The sequence below is a fragment of the Puccinia triticina genome, chromosome 3A, assembly GCF_026914185.1.
Source record: "Puccinia triticina chromosome 3A, complete sequence".
Classification (NCBI taxonomy): domain Eukaryota; kingdom Fungi; phylum Basidiomycota; class Pucciniomycetes; order Pucciniales; family Pucciniaceae; genus Puccinia; species Puccinia triticina.
The window spans coordinates 1,332,179-1,351,190 of record NC_070560.1 but is presented as its reverse complement, the minus strand read 5'-3'; the positions used below and the strand labels follow the sequence as shown (position 1 = coordinate 1,351,190).

At 45.2% G+C, this 19,012-nt stretch overlaps 4 protein-coding genes across 4 annotated transcripts; 1 reads left to right on the top strand and 3 right to left on the bottom strand.

The window, feature by feature from the left end:
• Nucleotides 1-362: 362 nt before the first annotated feature.
• Nucleotides 363-2,301, bottom strand: PtA15_3A154 (uncharacterized protein; the record flags this gene model as incomplete). Its single annotated transcript, XM_053167094.1, has 4 exons — nucleotides 363-371; nucleotides 622-1,502; nucleotides 1,564-2,098; nucleotides 2,182-2,301. The coding sequence occupies 4 exons, from the start codon at nucleotides 2,299-2,301 to the stop codon at nucleotides 363-365; spliced, it is 1,545 nt and encodes a 514-aa protein (XP_053018345.1).
• An 8,134-nt stretch (nucleotides 2,302-10,435) lies between these two features.
• Nucleotides 10,436-12,602, bottom strand: PtA15_3A153 (uncharacterized protein; the record flags this gene model as incomplete). The annotated part of the gene is made up of 7 exons (XM_053167093.1): nucleotides 10,436-10,631; nucleotides 10,746-10,890; nucleotides 10,960-11,537; nucleotides 11,615-11,717; nucleotides 11,817-12,014; nucleotides 12,095-12,470; nucleotides 12,558-12,602. The coding sequence occupies 7 exons, from the start codon at nucleotides 12,600-12,602 to the stop codon at nucleotides 10,436-10,438; spliced, it is 1,641 nt and encodes a 546-aa protein (XP_053018344.1).
• Nucleotides 12,603-15,515: 2,913 nt separating this feature from the next.
• On the bottom strand, nucleotides 15,516-16,103 carry PtA15_3A152 (uncharacterized protein; the record flags this gene model as incomplete). Its single annotated transcript, XM_053167092.1, has 3 exons — nucleotides 15,516-15,763; nucleotides 15,845-15,968; nucleotides 16,041-16,103. 3 exons carry the CDS (start codon nucleotides 16,101-16,103, stop codon nucleotides 15,516-15,518), a joined length of 435 nt encoding a protein of 144 aa, XP_053018343.1.
• Nucleotides 16,104-16,258: 155 nt separating this feature from the next.
• Nucleotides 16,259-18,623, top strand: PtA15_3A151 (uncharacterized protein; the record flags this gene model as incomplete). Its single annotated transcript, XM_053167091.1, has 8 exons — nucleotides 16,259-16,453; nucleotides 16,537-16,624; nucleotides 16,708-16,800; nucleotides 16,875-16,995; nucleotides 17,185-17,615; nucleotides 17,710-17,948; nucleotides 18,027-18,123; nucleotides 18,316-18,623. 8 exons carry the CDS (start codon nucleotides 16,259-16,261, stop codon nucleotides 18,621-18,623), a joined length of 1,572 nt encoding a protein of 523 aa, XP_053018342.1.
• Nucleotides 18,624-19,012: the final 389 nt, after the last annotated feature.

Below are 19,012 nucleotides of genomic sequence, written 5' to 3'. Positions count from 1 at the left end.
CACTTTTCGTACATATCCCCCCAGCTTTCCCCCCAGTCGCCACCGACCAATTGACAGCTAACTGAAAACAAGCAGTCGAGTGATATTTTTTTCTGGATTAAACTAGTAATCAGATGCCACCGCGTGAGTCAAACGTACAGAGAGACCCAGTCATCGCACAAATTGTAACCATCCTTCACACCACAGGGCAGGCCGTGGGGCAGACCGTGTTCGGGGTGTGGCAAGCAAAACCAGACCTGTGATTATCCTGCTGCTTTTTAACCGGATAGGCATCCGATGCCGACAATGTTACAGTCTTTTATACCGTGATTGTGATGATTACTGATGGATTTACAAAGCTTTTTAAATAAATATAAGACAATCTAAGAAAGCTGAAAAAGGTATATAACATATGACCTGTCTACAAGAAAAGGAAATGTTGCTAACACTATGTTTGAGATCATTTGAATTATGACTCAAGTTCTAGGTTAACGAAATCAGAGTTATATATAAGGAGGACTCGAACTAGTTTCTCAGTATAACAAAGATCTCATCGAGAAGATTCTAGATGATTTATCATAATGTGGAGGAGTGACTGGTTTTTGGGTCAGTCGTTGAGGCTTGATTGTGTTTTTGGCTAACTTCTAGATGAGGAATATCGGAGTTAGAATCCACGATTTGACTCTTCCGCGAGTCGATTTGAGGATGATGATCAGTGTCTGGAGAAGCCGATTTGAGGGGATGGGTAGGTGGTGGTGGAGGAGGATCTGGAGGAGGATGGTCGACTGGCTTATGGGTAGGTTCTTCCTTTTGAGGATGATGGTTATCTGATGATTCTAGTGTTTCGGTAAGTTTTTGATCATCACGAGTAGGTTCTAAGCTGACAATATCTGAATGAGGCTGTACATTTTTCTTTGTTCTAGAATCAGTCTGAGGATCGTGGCCATCTCCAACAGTCGGTTCGGCTGGTCCAGGATAATCTACAGGTTGACGGTCGACAGTTTTCTGGGCAACTTGGAAAGATTTAGAGGCTTGCTCGATCAACGAGGCAAATTGAGAATGATTAGATTTCAGATAACTGGTCTGATTGCTAAAGATCTTTCGTCGGTTTTTATCCAGATTGAAGTTCTCAGAATCTTGCAAGGTTTCCCACTCGTATAACTCCTTCCTCAACGATTCGAGTGACTTTTGATACAGAGGATTGGAATCCAGATTAGCATTGAACAAGGTGATGTATCTACTCAATCGTCTCATCTGGATGCTCGTCGTTCCGTCCGATCTCAAGTCGTGTTTCGATAGTTCCGTTTTGATGTCTTTGTTTTTGAGACTCGCAAAGTGTGGGAGTGGAATTCTTTGTTGGATCGGTTTGGTGCCGCGTTGATGGGAGGTCTTGAGCTTCTTGGCTGGTATTGCTGACTGTGATTGATTTCTGCTCTTCTCCGTTAGGCATGCTGTCAGATGTGAATCCATCTTGGCATTGAGCATCTGAGTAGAACAGATTGGGCACCGGACTGGTGCCGAGGCTGCGGATAAGAATTAGATTGGTTTTAATCTACAAAAAGGGACAGCGCTCAGAATGCTTACGATCAGTGGGATTGTGATCTAGAATTTCAATTCCATCGTCAGATCCGTCTTCCTGTGCGGGTTCTTCTGGAGACTTGCGCTTGAGCTTGGCTTTTTGGGCCCTGGTTTTCGGCTCAGGACGGCCGGAGCGTTTCTCAGGTTGCTGTTGAGGAATCGTGTGAAGAGCTTTTTTCTGTTTCCCATTTTTCTCTTCCGCGGGTGGGTTTGAGTCAGCAGAACAACGGGATCGAAGTTCATTCAATTGAGATTCAAGTGATTGGTTGCGTTCGATGATCCTGACAATTTCCTCTCTAGCATCCTGCCAACTGATCACAGCAGATTCCAGAGTCGGGACCGGTTTGATTTTCTCTTCTTGGGCTTCCACTTTACAAATCGGACACCGCTGGCTGTTACCTACCCCGCCCAATCCAGTTGCGCCAATCTTATGGTTATTCGAGTTATTATTGAAGCACGTCCGGATGCAGGCTGAACAGAACGTGTGACAGCATTTCTGGATATGTATTATAACCGGGGCTTGATAGAATTCTTTGCAGACCTGTTAGATACGGCATATGTATGTTAAGAAGTCAGGGTTCGAATCCAGACAATGCGAGATACATACAGCAGAAAACAACTGACTGGACACCTGAGAGCAGAATCCAAGCCACTGAGTGTGCTGAGCTCGGGTGGGAAGTCTTCGGGTGCTGAGACCAAGGAGAGTTGGTATTGGAGCGAATTCTTGTTTGATTTGACTGGCATTTCAAATATATATTCTGGGATGCTAGCTTGGTGAGTCGAGGTGTGGAGTTGGTGGTTGGTGGTACATAGGATGCTGGCTGAGACCGGACAGTCGAGCACAGATAATTGTGTGTGGCTTACATAATCCGGTGGACCATCGCGTCGCGTTTGGAAGTCGGAGAAATGCTCAACCTCATTCACCCAAAAAAAGCAGGTTTATCCTCAATCAAAAGCAATGAAAGTCGGGCTTTTCATATGTTCACGCCGGAGGATGCGTATTTGAACACGGCATCCTATCAAAAGGTCCTGAGAGTTAGTCTCAATTACCTTGAGGACAGAATTGTACATGATATGCAGCCAGTGTACGTAATCCAGCCAAAAATCTGCCAACCAGGGAATCAAAAAAGAGGACTGTCTGGAGATAGAGAAGAAGACAGGGATGATGCAAAGATGATTACAGAACTGGCAACCTGCAGAGCACCAGATAAAGCAAAAGAGCTAAAGTTAGACATGATGATCAGAATCCAGATGAGACTGTCACCCATGGAGTCAGGAACAAAACATAACTGCAAAGAGGTCAGCATCATTTTCCTTTGATTTTTCTCCCCTTCTCCTTCTGTCACCCTGTTTTTTGGTCCCCTTATTTTCCAAATGTGTCTCCTTTTGTAGGAAAATTGGTATGCCAAGCTTGTTTTTATGCCTCAAGATCACTTCCCAAAATTGCCATAGGAACTGGCACAACAGCAAGCACTGAGCAATCTGAAAAAAAAAACAAAGTCAAAAAAGTATCTCTCAACTCTACCTGTTGCACTGCTTGGCAGGCACCACTTACAGTTACACTCACCGCTGGTGGTGCCAAGTGCAGTACTAGGTGCTCGGTTTTGGCCAAAAAGTGGTGTGTTACCCGGTTACTGCCCCAGCCATCAAGATTCCATGGTCTCCATAGCCCAAAAAACTTGTCCATGAAGGCTTTACAGCCTTGAAGGGGATTCTGTCCTGGCCATCAAGGCGGTGCAGTCACAATGGAGGGGACTTGCAGGACTGCTTGATGCCTTGGAGTAATCATCTCGGCCATCAGACTGCCCTACTAGTCTTGATGGCCAAGATGATTACTTCCCAGCCATATCAAAAATCAAGACAATCCTGCACAGTTTCAATGGTCAGAACATCTTTTCCATGAAGAATTTACAGTCTCAATGGCTGATCATTAAGGCCCTGTTTGGCACCGATATAATTATAGGTGATATAATCACTGATTAATTCAATAAAAAATAGAAAATTCAACAAAAAGCCTCCAAATTTTTTTTGTAGGCAACCTACAGTCCTGGTCTCTTCAACTTTGAAATCAGATTCAACTGATTCAGCCATCTTCAGCACCATAATACCATTATATCACTTTTGACCAATATGAAGTGATATAATGGTATTATGGTGCTGAAGATGGCTGGATAAGTTGATTCTGGGTTCACAGTTGAAGAGACCAGCACTGTAGGTTGCCTACAAAAAAAATTTGGAGGCTTTATGTTGAATTTTGTATTTTTTATTGAATTAATCAGCGATTATATCACCTATAATTATATTGGTGCCAAACGGGGCCTAAGACATGCAGTCTTGATGGCTTGGAACAATGGTGAAACTGATACAATACATGTATTGTATCTGTATTGGTGATACACAGTTTTGCAAAACTGTGTATTGTATTGGAAGTAGGGATGGCCTTGGGTACCCGTTGGCGGGTACCTGGTATCCGTTGGCGGGTACCCGCCCTCTGCGTGGGTACCCGCCTGCGGATACGGGTGCGGGTGCGGGTGTCAGGGATAGCCAAAAAGTAAATACCCGGGTACCCGCCCATCTGACCGATCCATATGCATATGGATTGGTGAGCAGATACAGTTGCAAGAATCTGTGCGCAGGGTCTGTGCACATGTCACAGCCCCACCTGTCACCAGTCCGTGTACTGCAATGAGTCTGCAAGGCACATATCCCAGGCACTCCACATCACCGACCACGAGCCACACCAGCCAATACCGGCCCTTCACCATGACAAGGATCAGCAAGAAGCGTCGCAATATACCCTCTTCACCTTCATCCTTGGTCAACAGTCCTGCAGCTCATTCTCAAGAACCGACTCATCAAAGACAAAAAACCATCCACACCAATTCCAACGATGAACTGCAAATCACCGACGTGGACACCACAACACCTGGAGACAGTCAAACATTGGAAAGCCACTTTGAATTGGACAAACGGGAGCTTGGTAATCATCTTATTCTTTTTTTGCTGAAAACTATTAGAATAACTGAAAAAATACAAAAAAAATAGCAAGGGCGGTTCAACTACATCAAAATAAGCTTAGTGCATCTTACTCCAACTTTGACCGCCCGCTCCTGTCGGATCGCCTGGACAAAAACGATCGAAAAATGATTGCATACCCCTGTAAGAGGTGCGTAGATTCTCTGACCTGAATTTGGTTTTGATATTTACTGATCAGATCAATCATGTTACTTTCCAGCTGTGGAAAACAAATCAATCGTCCTAGGCATGAAAACTCCACCACAAACCTTGCAAAGCATGTTGCCACCTGTTTTAAAAAACAGCAAGAGGACCGCCAATCTCAAAGACTTGTTTCGTTGGGGGTATCCGGAACTGGGGATATTGATCCCTGTGAAGTAAGTCATCACAATATCCCCAATTGTTGAATCTGTCCCTTGACTGACTCAGCTTTCCAATTCAACAGGTTCCGCAGCTCTGTGCAATTTGGTGCGCAGAAGGCGCTCGGCCTTTCTCGGCTCTTGGTGAAGACGCACACCGAGGTATACTACATCCAGTTGTCTTGAAAAATCTACCAACAAGAAAGGCAGTTTCGCACGATATTGGTATGATATATATGGCAGTTCAGTCATCGCTCACAGAAACACTCAAGGTTAGTTTTTTCGTTTTGTTATCAGACTAAATAGTAATTTTGGCTTTTTTTGTTTGTACGACGTAGAAACATCAAGGGGCAATGTATTTAGGGCTCGACGCTTGGCAGTCGCCAAACGGCTTTGATGTTCTAGGTACTGTGATATACCGCTTGGTCAAAGGCAAAACCGAGGGATTTTCTTTGGAGGCGGTCCCCCTTGATTTTGTTAGGTTGAAAGAAAGACACACTGGTGTGTATCTGGCAGAAGTAGTCCGCGCAATTGTTGAAAAATTTGGGGTACAGGATCAGGCAAGTATATTATATTTAGTATTCCACATTACTCTTGCTGATGAGTATTTTTTTATCTGCAAGATCTGCGGTATTGTAACCGACAACGCGACAAACAACATGGCAATGGTTGAAAAGATCAAGAAGTTTAAATGGAAACGCTTCAAAGGTGAGGCGCACTGGGTGAGGTGTTTCGCCCACATCTTGAATCTCATAGTCCAGGTCATCTTGCGACCGTTTGGAAGCCACAAACAAGAAAAAAGTGCTGTAGTAGACGAGGATGACTCCGATGTCGAGGATTGGGACGATGCAGAAGATCAGATTGCAATGTATGTCATTGTTTTTCCCCTTGCTATCCAATCAATACTAATTATGTCTTTTCATTACCTCACACGTAGCATTAATAAAGGACTGGGAGATTCTGACGACGAAGATAATGCAAACAATCCAGCTTCAAATGAAGAGCTGGCATCAGATCTGATCAATGATGACGAGATTGAGCTGGAGATTGACGATGTTCTTGAGTTGAGTGATGAAGAGGATGACGACCGATATACTTCTTGATCGTGCAAGGAGACATTGGCCAAGGTGACCCTTGTACCTCTTCCCTTCACTAAAATTGAAAGTGATTGATTGTTTTTGTTTCATTTTTAATTTTTCTAAAACCTTCCAGTTCCGATCTATAGCACGCAAGCTCAACAAGTCTCCCAACTCAAAGTCGCTTTTTGTCGAGATATGTAAGGAAATGAATTGCTCAAAGCCGCATACCGTGGAGCGTGACGTGAGGACACGATGGAATTCAACATTGGTCCAACTATTAAGCATCCTACGATGCTCAAAAGCCATGTGAGCTGATCTTTTTGTTACTCATGTAAATGAACAATGCTAACTTTCTCTATCCAGCCTTGAGTGGCAGAAGGATAAGTGGCATGGAACATTGCGAGCTCATCACATTAATCAGGCTGACCTCGACTTGGCGCAAGACCTGGTCAACATACTTCAGATATTTCAAGATATCACCCTTCAAGTGTTGACTCGTGGAGGGGCTCGGATATCACAGGTAGTGGTCTTCATTGACCAGATAACTAGCCACTTATCAACGGCTATCAGCGATCAGCGAGAGGTATATCCCCCAGCCTTAAGGAACGCTTGCCGTGGGGGCCTCCAATTGACGAACAAATACTACACCTTGACCGACTGCTCGCCTCTATACTGAGTTGCTATGGGTAGGTTTATGAATATTATCTGCTTTGTAATTCAATACGGGTTTGGATGCTAACTTTTCCTTCATTAAGTTCTCCATCCCTCATTCAAGGATGAGTACTTCAAACTAGCGAAATGGGAAAGCGAATGGATTGCTGAATCAATCAGACTGACCCGAGAAATGTGGGAGCTTCACTACAAACCATCGCCTCAGGCAGCCGGATCCAAATCATCCAATCCCCATCCTAAGGTAAGTTTATCCGTTATTTTTTCACCTCCTAGCCATTCAAAAAACAAGCTAACAAAACTCAATAGCCTCAGACCGGTGTTCTTGCTCAACTCAGCGGGGCTTGCGAAGCACGGCAAGGACATTTGTCAACTGATCCGCTCAACATCTGGCTCGTGGGAGGATTAACCTTGGATGAAGAAGGGCAGCCAGTTGATCCTCTCAAGTGGTGGATTCAACAAGGCCGTGCGGGTAATACTCACGGTGGCCTGCTACAGATGGCACTCGATGTGCTCAGTTGCCCAGGTATGTGATTTGGTTCTGGATTTTTTCTTGTTCTCATACTAACTACCAGTATTTTAAACTAGGAACAACGGTGGATGTCGAGCGATCCTTCAACTTTGGACGGGATTATGTGTCGGCGAGAAGGCACCGACTCAGTTCTTTGTCCCTCACAAGAGGGATGACAGTAGCTTTTTACTCCAAGAACGGTAAGATAGAGAGTGGAGTGCTGCGTCAGTTGAAAGTGAATCAGGAAGCTGAGCAGAAACAAAAGAGAGGGGAGAAGGGAAGAGTGCTTGTGATAGAGTAAGAGGATTGAAGTTAGCATAGCAATTAAAACATGACCGAAACTAGTTGAAAAAGGCAGACAACTGGGTACTTGCCTCTTGCATCCGGGTACTTGCCAATTGCACCCGGGTACAGGCGACTTGTACCCGGGTACCCGCCATTTGCACCCGGGTACCCGCTCCGCGGGTGCGGGTGTCTGATTTTAGTGAAATTCTGTCTGGGTACCCGCACCCGTTTGGGTACCCGGGTACGAAGTGCCATCCCTACACCTGATGTCTGGTGACAAATGATTTTTCCTGGTGACAGATACAATACACATGTATTTTCACTGATACACAGTGAAATACACTGTATTGGGCAGTCCAATAAGCTTTTCCAAAAACAATGTGTATTGTATTGGAAAACAGATACACAATACATGCATTTCAATACAATACCGCACAATACACAATACATGTAAAGTATCAGTTTCACTGCTGCTGGGAAGGGATCATCTCAGCTGTCAAGATCTAGACTGACTGAAAATTTTCAATGGAAAATAGGCTGCAGCTGGCAAGACTGTTCAGTCTTGATGGCTGGATGGGTGCATGGACATGCACACTTAGAGCCTGGCAACAAACGTACACACATTGGAGGCAGGCAACCAACAGTGCAATTGTGCCAAAAAAGCACCTGTTGTGGTGGTTTATATATACATGGGTTGGTAGAATGTCCACTGGGTGGTAGCCCAGGCAGAAATGCATGCACAGCTGAGCTCACCTAAGCATTTGCAGGGTGATTTCCAAATTCTCAGAAAAAATCAGGTGGAATGCTTTGCAACCAGGGAATTCACCCAGGAAAATACCAGATTGCGGTGAGGAAAGAGTGGGAGCTACAATTGGATAGTGGAGCAGAGCAGAGGGCCAGTTCTGGACTCCAATGGATCAAAGGTGTGGACTGGAAAGAAGTGGTGTAGCAGTCAAAGTGGGTTCCACCATGGGTGGAGCTGGGTCAGAGGCACTGGTGAGAGACTGGCTGTTGGGGGCTAGACAGAGGACATGGGAGGTCAAGTGTTGGAGAGGAGGAGAGCCTGGGAGCAGAGCATACAGATTTTGGGCAGAGATGACAAACTAGTGTGGGATAGCACCTTTGAGAAGAGTTGGGTGGGAAAGGAAGCAACAAGAGTGGAAGTAAGGATTACTAAGGAAGGAGGATAGATTGGATGGTTTTCTCTTTCTCAGGTTGTTATCATCCTACTTACTACTCATCACTTTACTTACACTTACAGCGGTATTTTGAGTATTGAAAGAGTTTTTATGTCACTATCATCATTCTTATTACATGTCAGGGCGCGTCTCTAAAGTGGCGACGCCCTGAATAGAAATGAACAAATGGTGAGTTCCTAAAAAGGAAAACACGCTCAAACTCGACTGCGGAGCGGGAGGAGAAAGCCGCGCCTCCGGTGGAGGGGCTGGTAGAGCTGAGTCGTACCTGAACCTGAAAAGGTTCGTGAAAAGAAACTCTAGCTTACCGGGTAAGGTAGCGAGTGGAGAGAAGCAGAAGGTGGAGAGAAACTGGTAACGGCGGAGGGAGAGGTGGTAGCGGAAGAGACGGCGGAGGCGGAAGCGTGGAAGGTGATAGAAGGACGGTTTGAAGATGTAAAAGGAAGTGAGATATGGCTAGATGAAAGCCCCGGTCGTTTTGTATCAAACAAGGGTGACGGGCGTTGTAATCTAAAATAATCTGGTCGACCTTTCGTGGGGCGGAGGCCCCAGGTCTCTTATAGCCAAAATACCAAGGCCGCACTTTGGCACCGTGTTTCCACGACGCTTCTTGTTGAACTACATCCACGCGTGCATGGATTGTACTCACTCGAGCTTGACAACTAAATCCACGCGTGGAACATGCGCGTGGATTGTGCTCACTTGAGCACGACAACTCGTGAGTGTTACCCAGCCGGGTATGACACTCAAAGGCATTCTACTCAGTTGCGTACGCGCGCGCACTCGTTGCCTTCGGCGCGTGTTGGGGCAGCACTATGCGCACACAGTTCTTCTGTGGTGCGTGCCGTGTCAGCCTTGGCGCTGTCTGGACTAGCCAAGGGCTGACATTACACCTTTGCAAACTTTACTTGCAGAGTGTGAAGCTCATTACATACTTGCAGAATTTTATGTTGAAGATATTGTGAAGCTCTGAAGATTAGCAGAACATAGTAGTGTGGATCATACATCATTGGTGACCACTTAGCCCGGTAAACATTCTTGAAGAGAAGCAGAACTTGGAAATCTTTACCCAAGACCAACCTTTATTTTTACATCAGGTCTGGATTGACATTATCTAAACCCTACTATAGCCTGCTGGGGGTTAAACTTGATAGAGCTGTGACCTATCAACATCTTTCTAGCCATGATGTTGATGAGCTAACAGGGTGCTATCATTTAAAACATATGAATTCATGGACTAATAGACTGTCACTGGTCACCCACAATGTGCCTTATAACCCATTATAAAATGGGTTCACCAAGGTCTGTGGGCTAATAGGCAGTTGACAGTATGCATTGAATTAAAGCTAAGTAGAAAAGTAAAAACCTCTGGAACCTATATAATTTAGCAGAGGCATATATATTTGACAGTGTGATTCTAAAGTACATGTATGATGAGGCGTATTCTCAGTGAAGAGATGACAAGGAGAGAAGATATCGAGAGGCTTCCTGTCATATATCAACCAGATGTATATCTATATTGTGGGCACACGCCTCATCTCAATTTCTCCTTACTATGTGTGAAGCAACAGGAAAACAGAAGGAAAAATATGACTCGGAACAGAAAAATGAACGAAAGGGTAAGTTCTTCGTCGTAGTTTACATGTATCAAAATGTGACAAATCTTCTTATTGTGCCATTCATGTATGTATGCAGGGTCGGACCAAAACAGCAAAAAAAGATGATAATAAAGGGAGTGAAGTGCTAGGAGTGCTAGCGGGAGGATCAATCGTAGTCGAACGGAGGCTCGTAGTGTTCCTCGTCGTACCAACGGTCCGGGTCGAGCCAGTCTGCTGGGTCAGGTCGGTACTGGGAGTCGTCCGCCGACGTCGAAGATTCTGGTGCGTTTCGATCCCTCGCTCTTTCTCCTCCTTGCGCATTATTATCATCATCGTTGTTGTTGTCAACAAGCGAGTACCGACTATTTGGAGATTTGATCATCATCAGTGCTCTGCTGTGTTATGAGATCAAAGCTGATTCTTGGCCTAAAACCATAACTTTTCCAAATGAGAGACGTGAAAGATAGGTAGCTTACCACACTGGACACGATCCGTTTTGCTTTAACCAAAGTGTGATGCAATCTTCATCATGAAAGAAATGTTTGCAGGGCAATTCCATACATGAATCACCGGCCGCAAAGGTATCCTTACAGATTGCGCATTCGAGGGATTCCTCTTGACCTGCAGAGAAACCTTTAACATACAAGGACGTAAAACTATGATTGATGAGAAGGGAATAGTTTAGCTAACCGATACAAGAAGAATCAAATTCGAATTTCCTTAAGGATTTGATAGTAGATTCAGAGGCAGGGACGGGGTTATGGCCGCCATTAGCGCCGGTCATGTTGATCAACTGGTTCAAGATATCCTGCATAGCTGAGTCATTGGGCACGTAATCGCCGAGGTTTTGGCCGAATGGGCTGTTGTGTTCCATGTCGAACTGAGTGGTAAAGCCGAACCCGCCGGTGGGCCCGTTGAAGACGAATCCGTTGACGCCGGTGCGGGAGGTAGTATCAGATTGGTTGAGCGAGTTGAGGAGGTTGATGAATTGGCGCAAGGGATGCGATTCCTCTATGTTTACCCGAGGCGATCTTGGAGTAGGACGGGGGTGAGTTCGATGAGAGTTTTCCTCGGACCGATCTTCGTGAGGATCAGTTCGAGTCCCTGGGGATCCGGACGAAGAAGATGGAGGTGAAGGGGGCTGTTCGTTAGAAGTAGGTCGCTGGGCTCCGGGGGTGTTGGCCGAATCACTTCTTTCTGGCGTCCGACGCTCGTTTTCAGACGCTGCACTGTTTGAGGGGGTAAGGCCAAAGGCAGACTGAAGTAGACTGGATGAATTTCAGAAGAGATCAAATTCAACCGGTTGGAAAGAGTAAAAAGAGGCTTTTGTATCAAAATCACTCACGATAAGAGTCCATTTAGAGGCTGATGGGGTGAGTTACCAACAGTACCGAACGTAAATCCGTCTTCGGTTGGGGCTCTTCTATCAGTCGATGACCTTGGCAGTTCTGTTGAAGGCCTTTGATCAGTGGCACGATGATGAGCCTCATTTGAACCATTGAGGTTTGGGTTTGAAGGCCGGGAGGCAAAGGTGAAGGTATAAATACCCTGAGCATCCGAACGGGGGCCGGTGGACGGATCTTGGCTGTTTTGGTTGTTGCTGTTGTGGTTGTTATGCTCGTTATTTTGAGCTGAGCGGTCGGAAAAAGGATTTGGGCTTGCAAAGGTCCGGGGTGAGTAATGTTGAGCAAGAAAGTCGCCTATACTACTGAACGAATGAGGCCCTAATCGATGCTGAGGTGCGGCTAAGGCGGATGGAATGAGGTAGTTAGAATTGGATTCAATTACTCTCTCTTTTTTAGAGTTTTCGGAAGCATAAGCTTACGACGAGAAGAGGGCGGGGGCTGATCATGATCGGCCGGATCGGGAATCGAGGGAGCTGAGAGGATGTTGATAAGGGGGTCGATGAAGTTTATATAAGGAGCTTGGTGGAACGGTTGTCGGTTGGCTCCTTGTTGATGATGGCGAGGGTTCTGCTGCTGTTGTTGTTCGTATCGTTGCCTGGTACTTGGGATCGGCGGACTATCGTCATCTTGGAAGGAATCGATGAAATGGTGGTGGGAAAGATTTGGGTTCGACCGATGGTTGAGAGGCGATTCGGAGGCCGACGAGGCAGATATATCTTCGACGAAGCTCGAATGACAGCTCACACACTGGGGTTCTTGAGGGTCGAAAGGCTGAGGGAAATAAGCTTCGCAAACCTAGAGTAGGAAAGCAGACAGAATTTCCGAGTGGTCAGTCAAGTGACACTGCGATAAGAGAGAGGATGATGCAGATGGATTATGTACATGGCAAAACCATCGAGAGGAGGTCGGTTGGTGAGCGTCTGACATGCCGATGAGTAGTGTTCGAGTTGGTTCTTGGCCGATGGGTGATATATTTATGTGCTGGCTTGGGCCTCACAGCCGGAATGTTTACACCCCGGATCGGGTAATAGTGGATGATGACACCATCGATCCGCTCGATCCGGAGTCCCGCTCCTTCGAATTCAACACCGATTCCTTCGACCGTGTTCGAGAATCAACCCGAAGGAAATCCCTCACAAGCAACACAAAACAACGCAAGTGGAGCAAGCAAATAAAGAAACCAACGCAGCTCTCCATTAATCTGGAATTCATTCCACAGATCCCAGAATTTCCCAAATCCCTTGTGTCGTTGTCCGCATCCCAGATTTGCAAGTCACCTCCAACTGGAGCACTGAAGCACTAGAAGATTGCAGGACTTTTTGTTGCCTAAATGGCTTGATTTAGAGGGGTCTGCTAAACCTTGTTTGCTGGTGAAAACCCACTCTCAATCAACTTTCACTGGAGGACTTCCCGTCGAGATCCACAGACCCTGCAGAGCCAGATCTGCAGCCCCTGGGACAGCATTTCCCCGCAAAAATTAAGGTTTTCTGGCTGCAGATCTGACTCTGCAGGGGGCTGTAGATTGACGGGAAGTCCTCCACTAGCCAGTAAAGTTTAGCATGTCCCTCTAGATCAAGCATTTTAGCCAACAGGAAGTCATCCTTCCCATCCAATCTGCAGCCCCTGCAGGCGCCCAGAGGATGCAAGGTCTGTAAATATGAATGGGAAGTTAGAGGACTTCCTGTCAATCTGTTAATTCAGATCTAAGCTGACAGATTTCAGATTTTGTGCGGAAATACAGGTCCTGGAAGCTCCCCAAAGTGATCCAGAGTTCCAAATTTTAAATTTCCCTGCAAAATCTCAAAATATAGATTTATTCCAGATTGACAGGAAGTCCTTGTAAGTGTTAAGCTAACTATATGCTTATAGTATCTACATGGTATGCTTCAAAAAAACACAGAAATCTTGTACATATATAGTCACTACAAGATTGCTACCGGTGTTTTCCTCTTAGTGAATCAAAACCATCTTTTCCCACTCACCAAAGTGTCACAGGTTAGTCACCAGTGAACTTTGGGTCTGTTCATCTTACATTCCCTGCAACAGTAAGTTATAAGGGTCCAGTGGAACCTCACTGATGATGATGTAGAAACTGGCAGGGAGAACAAGACTGAGAGCCTGAGACCTTTCTATTTCCAAACTGGCGTGCTGTTTGATTGTAAGGGGACTGGCCAGGAGCAAGAAGCTCTTTGATTGTAAGTACAACTAGAATACAACTGAGATAGCAAAGTAGGAAGAGAGAAAGGTGTTCACCTAGCCAGGAGAGAGAAGCTCTCTGCCAGAATAGGGGAGAAGGGGACTGAGACCTGCCAATGTAGAAAGTTTCTATTTTCTATTTCTTTTTTCTTTTTTTGAGCATATTCAAAGTTGACCCCTCACAACTTGCATGCACTTGTGAGTTGGTTTTCAAAGCTGTTCTTGAACACCAACTAACACCAGGAAAAAACAATGATCACTTGCCTACAAGTGACATGAAATAGTAAAAAGGCCCCTTTGTACTTTGCTGTGTCACCTGCAGACAAGTGATCATTGTTTTTTCCTGGTGTAACAAGAAAAATGTTCAAGCTGGCTCAGCCTCAGGGGATGTAGTACAATGTGGCTTCCATGCACTTTGATACTATGTTGAAGAAACACCTACCTGAAAAAGTGTATTTCCTATGTTATAAGTGGTACCTGGTCACCTTTGAACCCCTCTAAATATTACACAAAGGGACTAACAAACCAAAAACTGGAAGTCAAAACATTCCAACAGGCCATTCTCAGCAACGGTGGGCCGCTACGCTACACTACGCTACAGGGCCACTTAGCGTTAGCGTAGCGGCAAAAAGCGCCCGCCCATTTTGAGTAGCGTTAGCGCGCTGTTAGCGCCGCTACGCTGCGCTAATTTTCAGCGGCGCTAACAGCGCGCCAATTGTTTGTTAGTGTTAGCGCGCCGCTACAGTCACTACACTACGCTACGCTGCGCTACAGCGCTTTTAGCGGAAAAAAATGCCTTTTTTTCAGCTAAAAGCACTGTGGCGCACCGTAGCGCGCGCTCTTTTGCGCCCTGCGTGTGTAGCGTTACCGCAATTGCGCGCATCTGCGCTAACGCTACACTAACAGCTAAATTAGCTGCGCACCCTTTGCACGTAGCGTTAGCGCAGAGAAGGCGCAATTTGCTAACGCTACGCTAAAATTTAGCGGAATTCTGCTACGCTACGCCACGCTAACGCTACGGTTAGCGTAGCTGGCCCACCATTGTTCTCAGCACAAAAATGTTTGGAATTGGTATGGCAGGAATTTGTTTTGCAAACGTTTGGGATTAGTCTTACAGGAACTGTTTTTGCACCTGTGGTATTGTCCTGAAGGCTAGTCCCAGAATTCAATTCCACATCAATATCTCTCTCACATGCCATACACTGTGAAAAAAAAAAACTCAAGAAACTGCTGCCAGTTGACATGCAATATTACAAAGGCACCATACCATCTCCACAGGGCCACATTTGGTGAGAATCCAATCTCTTGTAAATCCTAGTTTTTGGGTGTGTTGATGAAGATAAGAGGTTCAAGTTAATATCACTATTGGTTGAGGGTTTTAATCCCTAGTTCCAAAAAAATGCAAATTCAATCTACAGCACATTAATCCCCTTGTTTGATTCATTCAGAAGTTGCTTTTTTCCTTAAAAAATAGTAGAAATGAACTGATTTGTGAGACAGTTTTCCACATAATCAGATGAATCAAGAGGATAATCTAATTAGTAAAATCGGACATGTGGATGATGATGAGAATGTTGATGAATTTATTAACTTTACAGTGGGTTTGTGATACATGCTCTGATCAGGAAGACGATCACAATGGAATCACCAGAGCCAATATTTTTTCTTATTCTGAGTTTGATCGGCAGTTGTCGTCTTCTCTTCACTCAGCCTCTCGCCTTCTGAAGCTAGATTGGCAGTCAACTTGGGACTTGGCTTGACTTGATTCATTTTAGTAACCACTTGCTGGATTTGCTCGACCTCGGTTTGCCGTTTTTTACTCAGTTCATAGTAGGATATCGAAGATAAGAATACGAAAGAGTATACACCCCAATTGGCTGATGACCACCCCCCTGGTTTTTATGAAAACGTCAGTACGCATACTCGAGACCACAATTGAACGAAAATCATAATAACATGTGTGAATCTCTTACGCCTGGTTGAAATAAACCGGAGGGCACCGATGCATGTTCCACCTGCCATACCAAACATTAGCGCCTTTCTCTGAGATGGTACCCTCGCGAATCTCTCCTGAAGGCTATCGTTGAGGTTGAACGACTATACAGAGGTATGCGAATTTGTAGGTCAATTTGAGTGGTTGTCCATAAGAATGGGGAAGACTTGGCGAACCTGCAGTGCTTCCCATGCTGTTGGTCTCGGTGCGGGTGGTGGCAAGGATGTGGTTGCGGCCATCGAGTCGATGAGTTTCGTTTTTGGATTGTGGAGTGCTCAAGCCGTCCTCGAAATTTGCCAAATTCAAACCGTAGCTTGGACCTCGTGCTGCCGTTCGGCCCCATTTTGGGGTTCATTGATGCTGCGGGACGCGCTCGAGTATTGACATAAAAAGTATGGCGAACAATTGGCCGATGGACACCAACTTCACTCCAGGAATGACGGCCACTAGTAATTCACCATGTCCGCACGCAAACACCGACCCAGGAAATTCAAGGCCGATTGAAGAAATCACCAAAGAAATCCAGCAGACTCATGCCAAACTACTTCAACTTCAACTCGAACTCAGTAACGCATTAAAATCTCGAAATGTGTGTGTTTATTTCATTCTTATCCCCAAGAGTGAATTGTGAAAATCTAACATTGAGTTTCCGCCCCGCACCCGTGTATTCAGGTTGATTTGGTCAAGCAGGAACCGCTATCGCTCGATGATTATATACGCTATGGACGTCAAATGATCGTCTCCCAGGTAGGACTATCAGGTATGGTCCCTACGTCCATGAAATCTGTCTTCTAAATAACAAATCATGGACGCCTGCTGATGGTAGACATGATTGATTTTCAGGTCAACTAAAACTAAATAAAGCATCGGTTCTTGTCATTGGCGCAGGAGGGCTAGGTTGTCCCGCATTGCTTTACCTTGTGAGAGCAGGCGTTGGTAACTTTTTTTCAGTCTCTCCTCTAGATGGCCTGCATGTTCATATTTCTCATTATCATTTGACGTGTTTTTAGGAAACATATCAATCGTTGACCACGATACCGTCGAGCTCTCCAACTTACATCGCCAAGTCTTGCATACCGACTCCACCGTTGGTTTCAACAAGGCGGAATCCGCCCGAATCAACCTATCAGCGTAAGCCCAGCCACAAACAACTGGGATATTAGCGTACTAACACTAACGAGATGCGCTGGCAAGCCCAAATAATCAAATCATGCCAAAGTGAACATATGCTTAAATGAGGCTGAATCACCCCGTACCGAATGCTAGCCTGAAATAGTTCAGTGGCTGACAATGTATACCTTTGGATCTTCTTCAACTCAGGGGCAATTCATCTGTCAAAATCACTTCCTATCCAATACCCTTTTTAATGTCAAGAATGTCGCGCCCAAGAACAGAAAAATCGGTTGCTTCCAATTCAAATTGCTTACCGGAACTGAGTCAATTTTCGCTGGTTCTCGATTGCACCGACAATCCAGCAAGTCGTTATTTGATATCAGATGCCTGTGCCGCCTATGGAATCCCCTTAGTGTCCGGTGCTGCGATCCGGACGGAGGGCCAACTAGCTGTCTGGAACCTGCCACCCTTATCCGATTCCTCCCACGATTGCGGTCCATGTTATCGCTGTATATTCCCCGAGACAAATCAAATCCGTGCCGAGCGATGCGCAGATGAAGGTGTCTTGGGACCTGCAGTTGGCGTCGTCGGCGTTCTCATGGCCTGGGAAGCTATTCGTCTGTTGATGGGCAACCACGGTTTGTAGTACCCTTGATTTTGCATGTCATATTCTTGCCACCAAAGTTTGCATTGCTTACATCCAACTCCGAATATTCATTCATTATTTTTTAGACCTCAAGCCGAAATTACTGCTTGTGCCATCTTTCCGGACAATCAAGTTGCGTAATGCAAACAAAGATTGTCTGGGATGCGGCGCCACCAGTAAATCTGCCTTTATGGAGCGCATCGCAGCCCAAGCATCAGAGCAACATGTGGAAGCTAATTCGGAAGAGGCTACCTTTGCGAAAGCGTGTTCGATGAATTCTGAGCAGCCCATCCTTCAAACTTCCACAAAGCGTATCACAGCTAGTGTATGTTAATCAGATTTTTTGGGCTCAAGTTTTTGTGTTTATTGACGACGATGGTGATTTATTTTTCAATTTCCCTAGGATCTACTTGCGAATAAATATCAGCTGAATCAGTTTCGGTTACTCGATGTCCGACCGAGAACTCAGTTTGAGATTTGTGCACTGCCAAACTCCATCAGTCAGTATACCTTTTCCTCCTTTTATTGACTTCGTCGGAAAAAGATCCATTCTTCTTCAGTGGACGCATCCTGGATTTCTTCCAGAAATCATATCGATTTCGTGAGGGATATATTATCTGACCTTTTAGTTCTTATTTCTTTCTTGTCTGCATTGGATTGACAACACTTATCATCACATTCACTGAATTAAGACATCCCAATAACTGAAGTATTGGAAATCCCGGAGTTAACGATCGAAAAGTTAAGACAGATAACAAGAAGCCCATCGGAGAACGAAAATAGAGCCCGTACACTCTGCTACGAGGACGACTGGCTAGTGGTATGTCGACGTGGTAACGATTCACTATTGGCCGCAAATGCTTTGAACAAGTCCATTTCCGCCTCTGTTCCCAACTGGGAGCAAGAAAACCAATGTAGGAAAAAGGAGAAGTTCACGGATTTTGTTGGTGGCTTAGAGACCTACAGTCTTGTGGTTGATCCCACTTTCCCATCATACTAACTGAGCTTTCTCTATTAACATAAAACATTGACTTGTGATTGTTACTTTCAAGAATTGTCAATTTTTTACAGCAATGTCAGAAAAACTTGCTGATTTGTGTGACTGAAATGTTTTCTGCATTTCAGCCACAGGCCTGTACAGCTTCAATGTACAGGCAGTCAAAACCCCATCAGGGAATGAGCTTAACTAAGCCTCTTGAAGGAGGCGCAAGGCAACTCCAAAGGAGAGACTTACCTCCAATGTCACACCATTGGCTCTACAGACTTTAGGCTTTGTTTGGAGCCAATATAAATATAGGTGATATAATCATTGGTTAATTCAATGAAAACTACAAAATGCAACATAAAACCTCCAAATATTTCTTCTAGGCAACCTACAATACTGGTCTC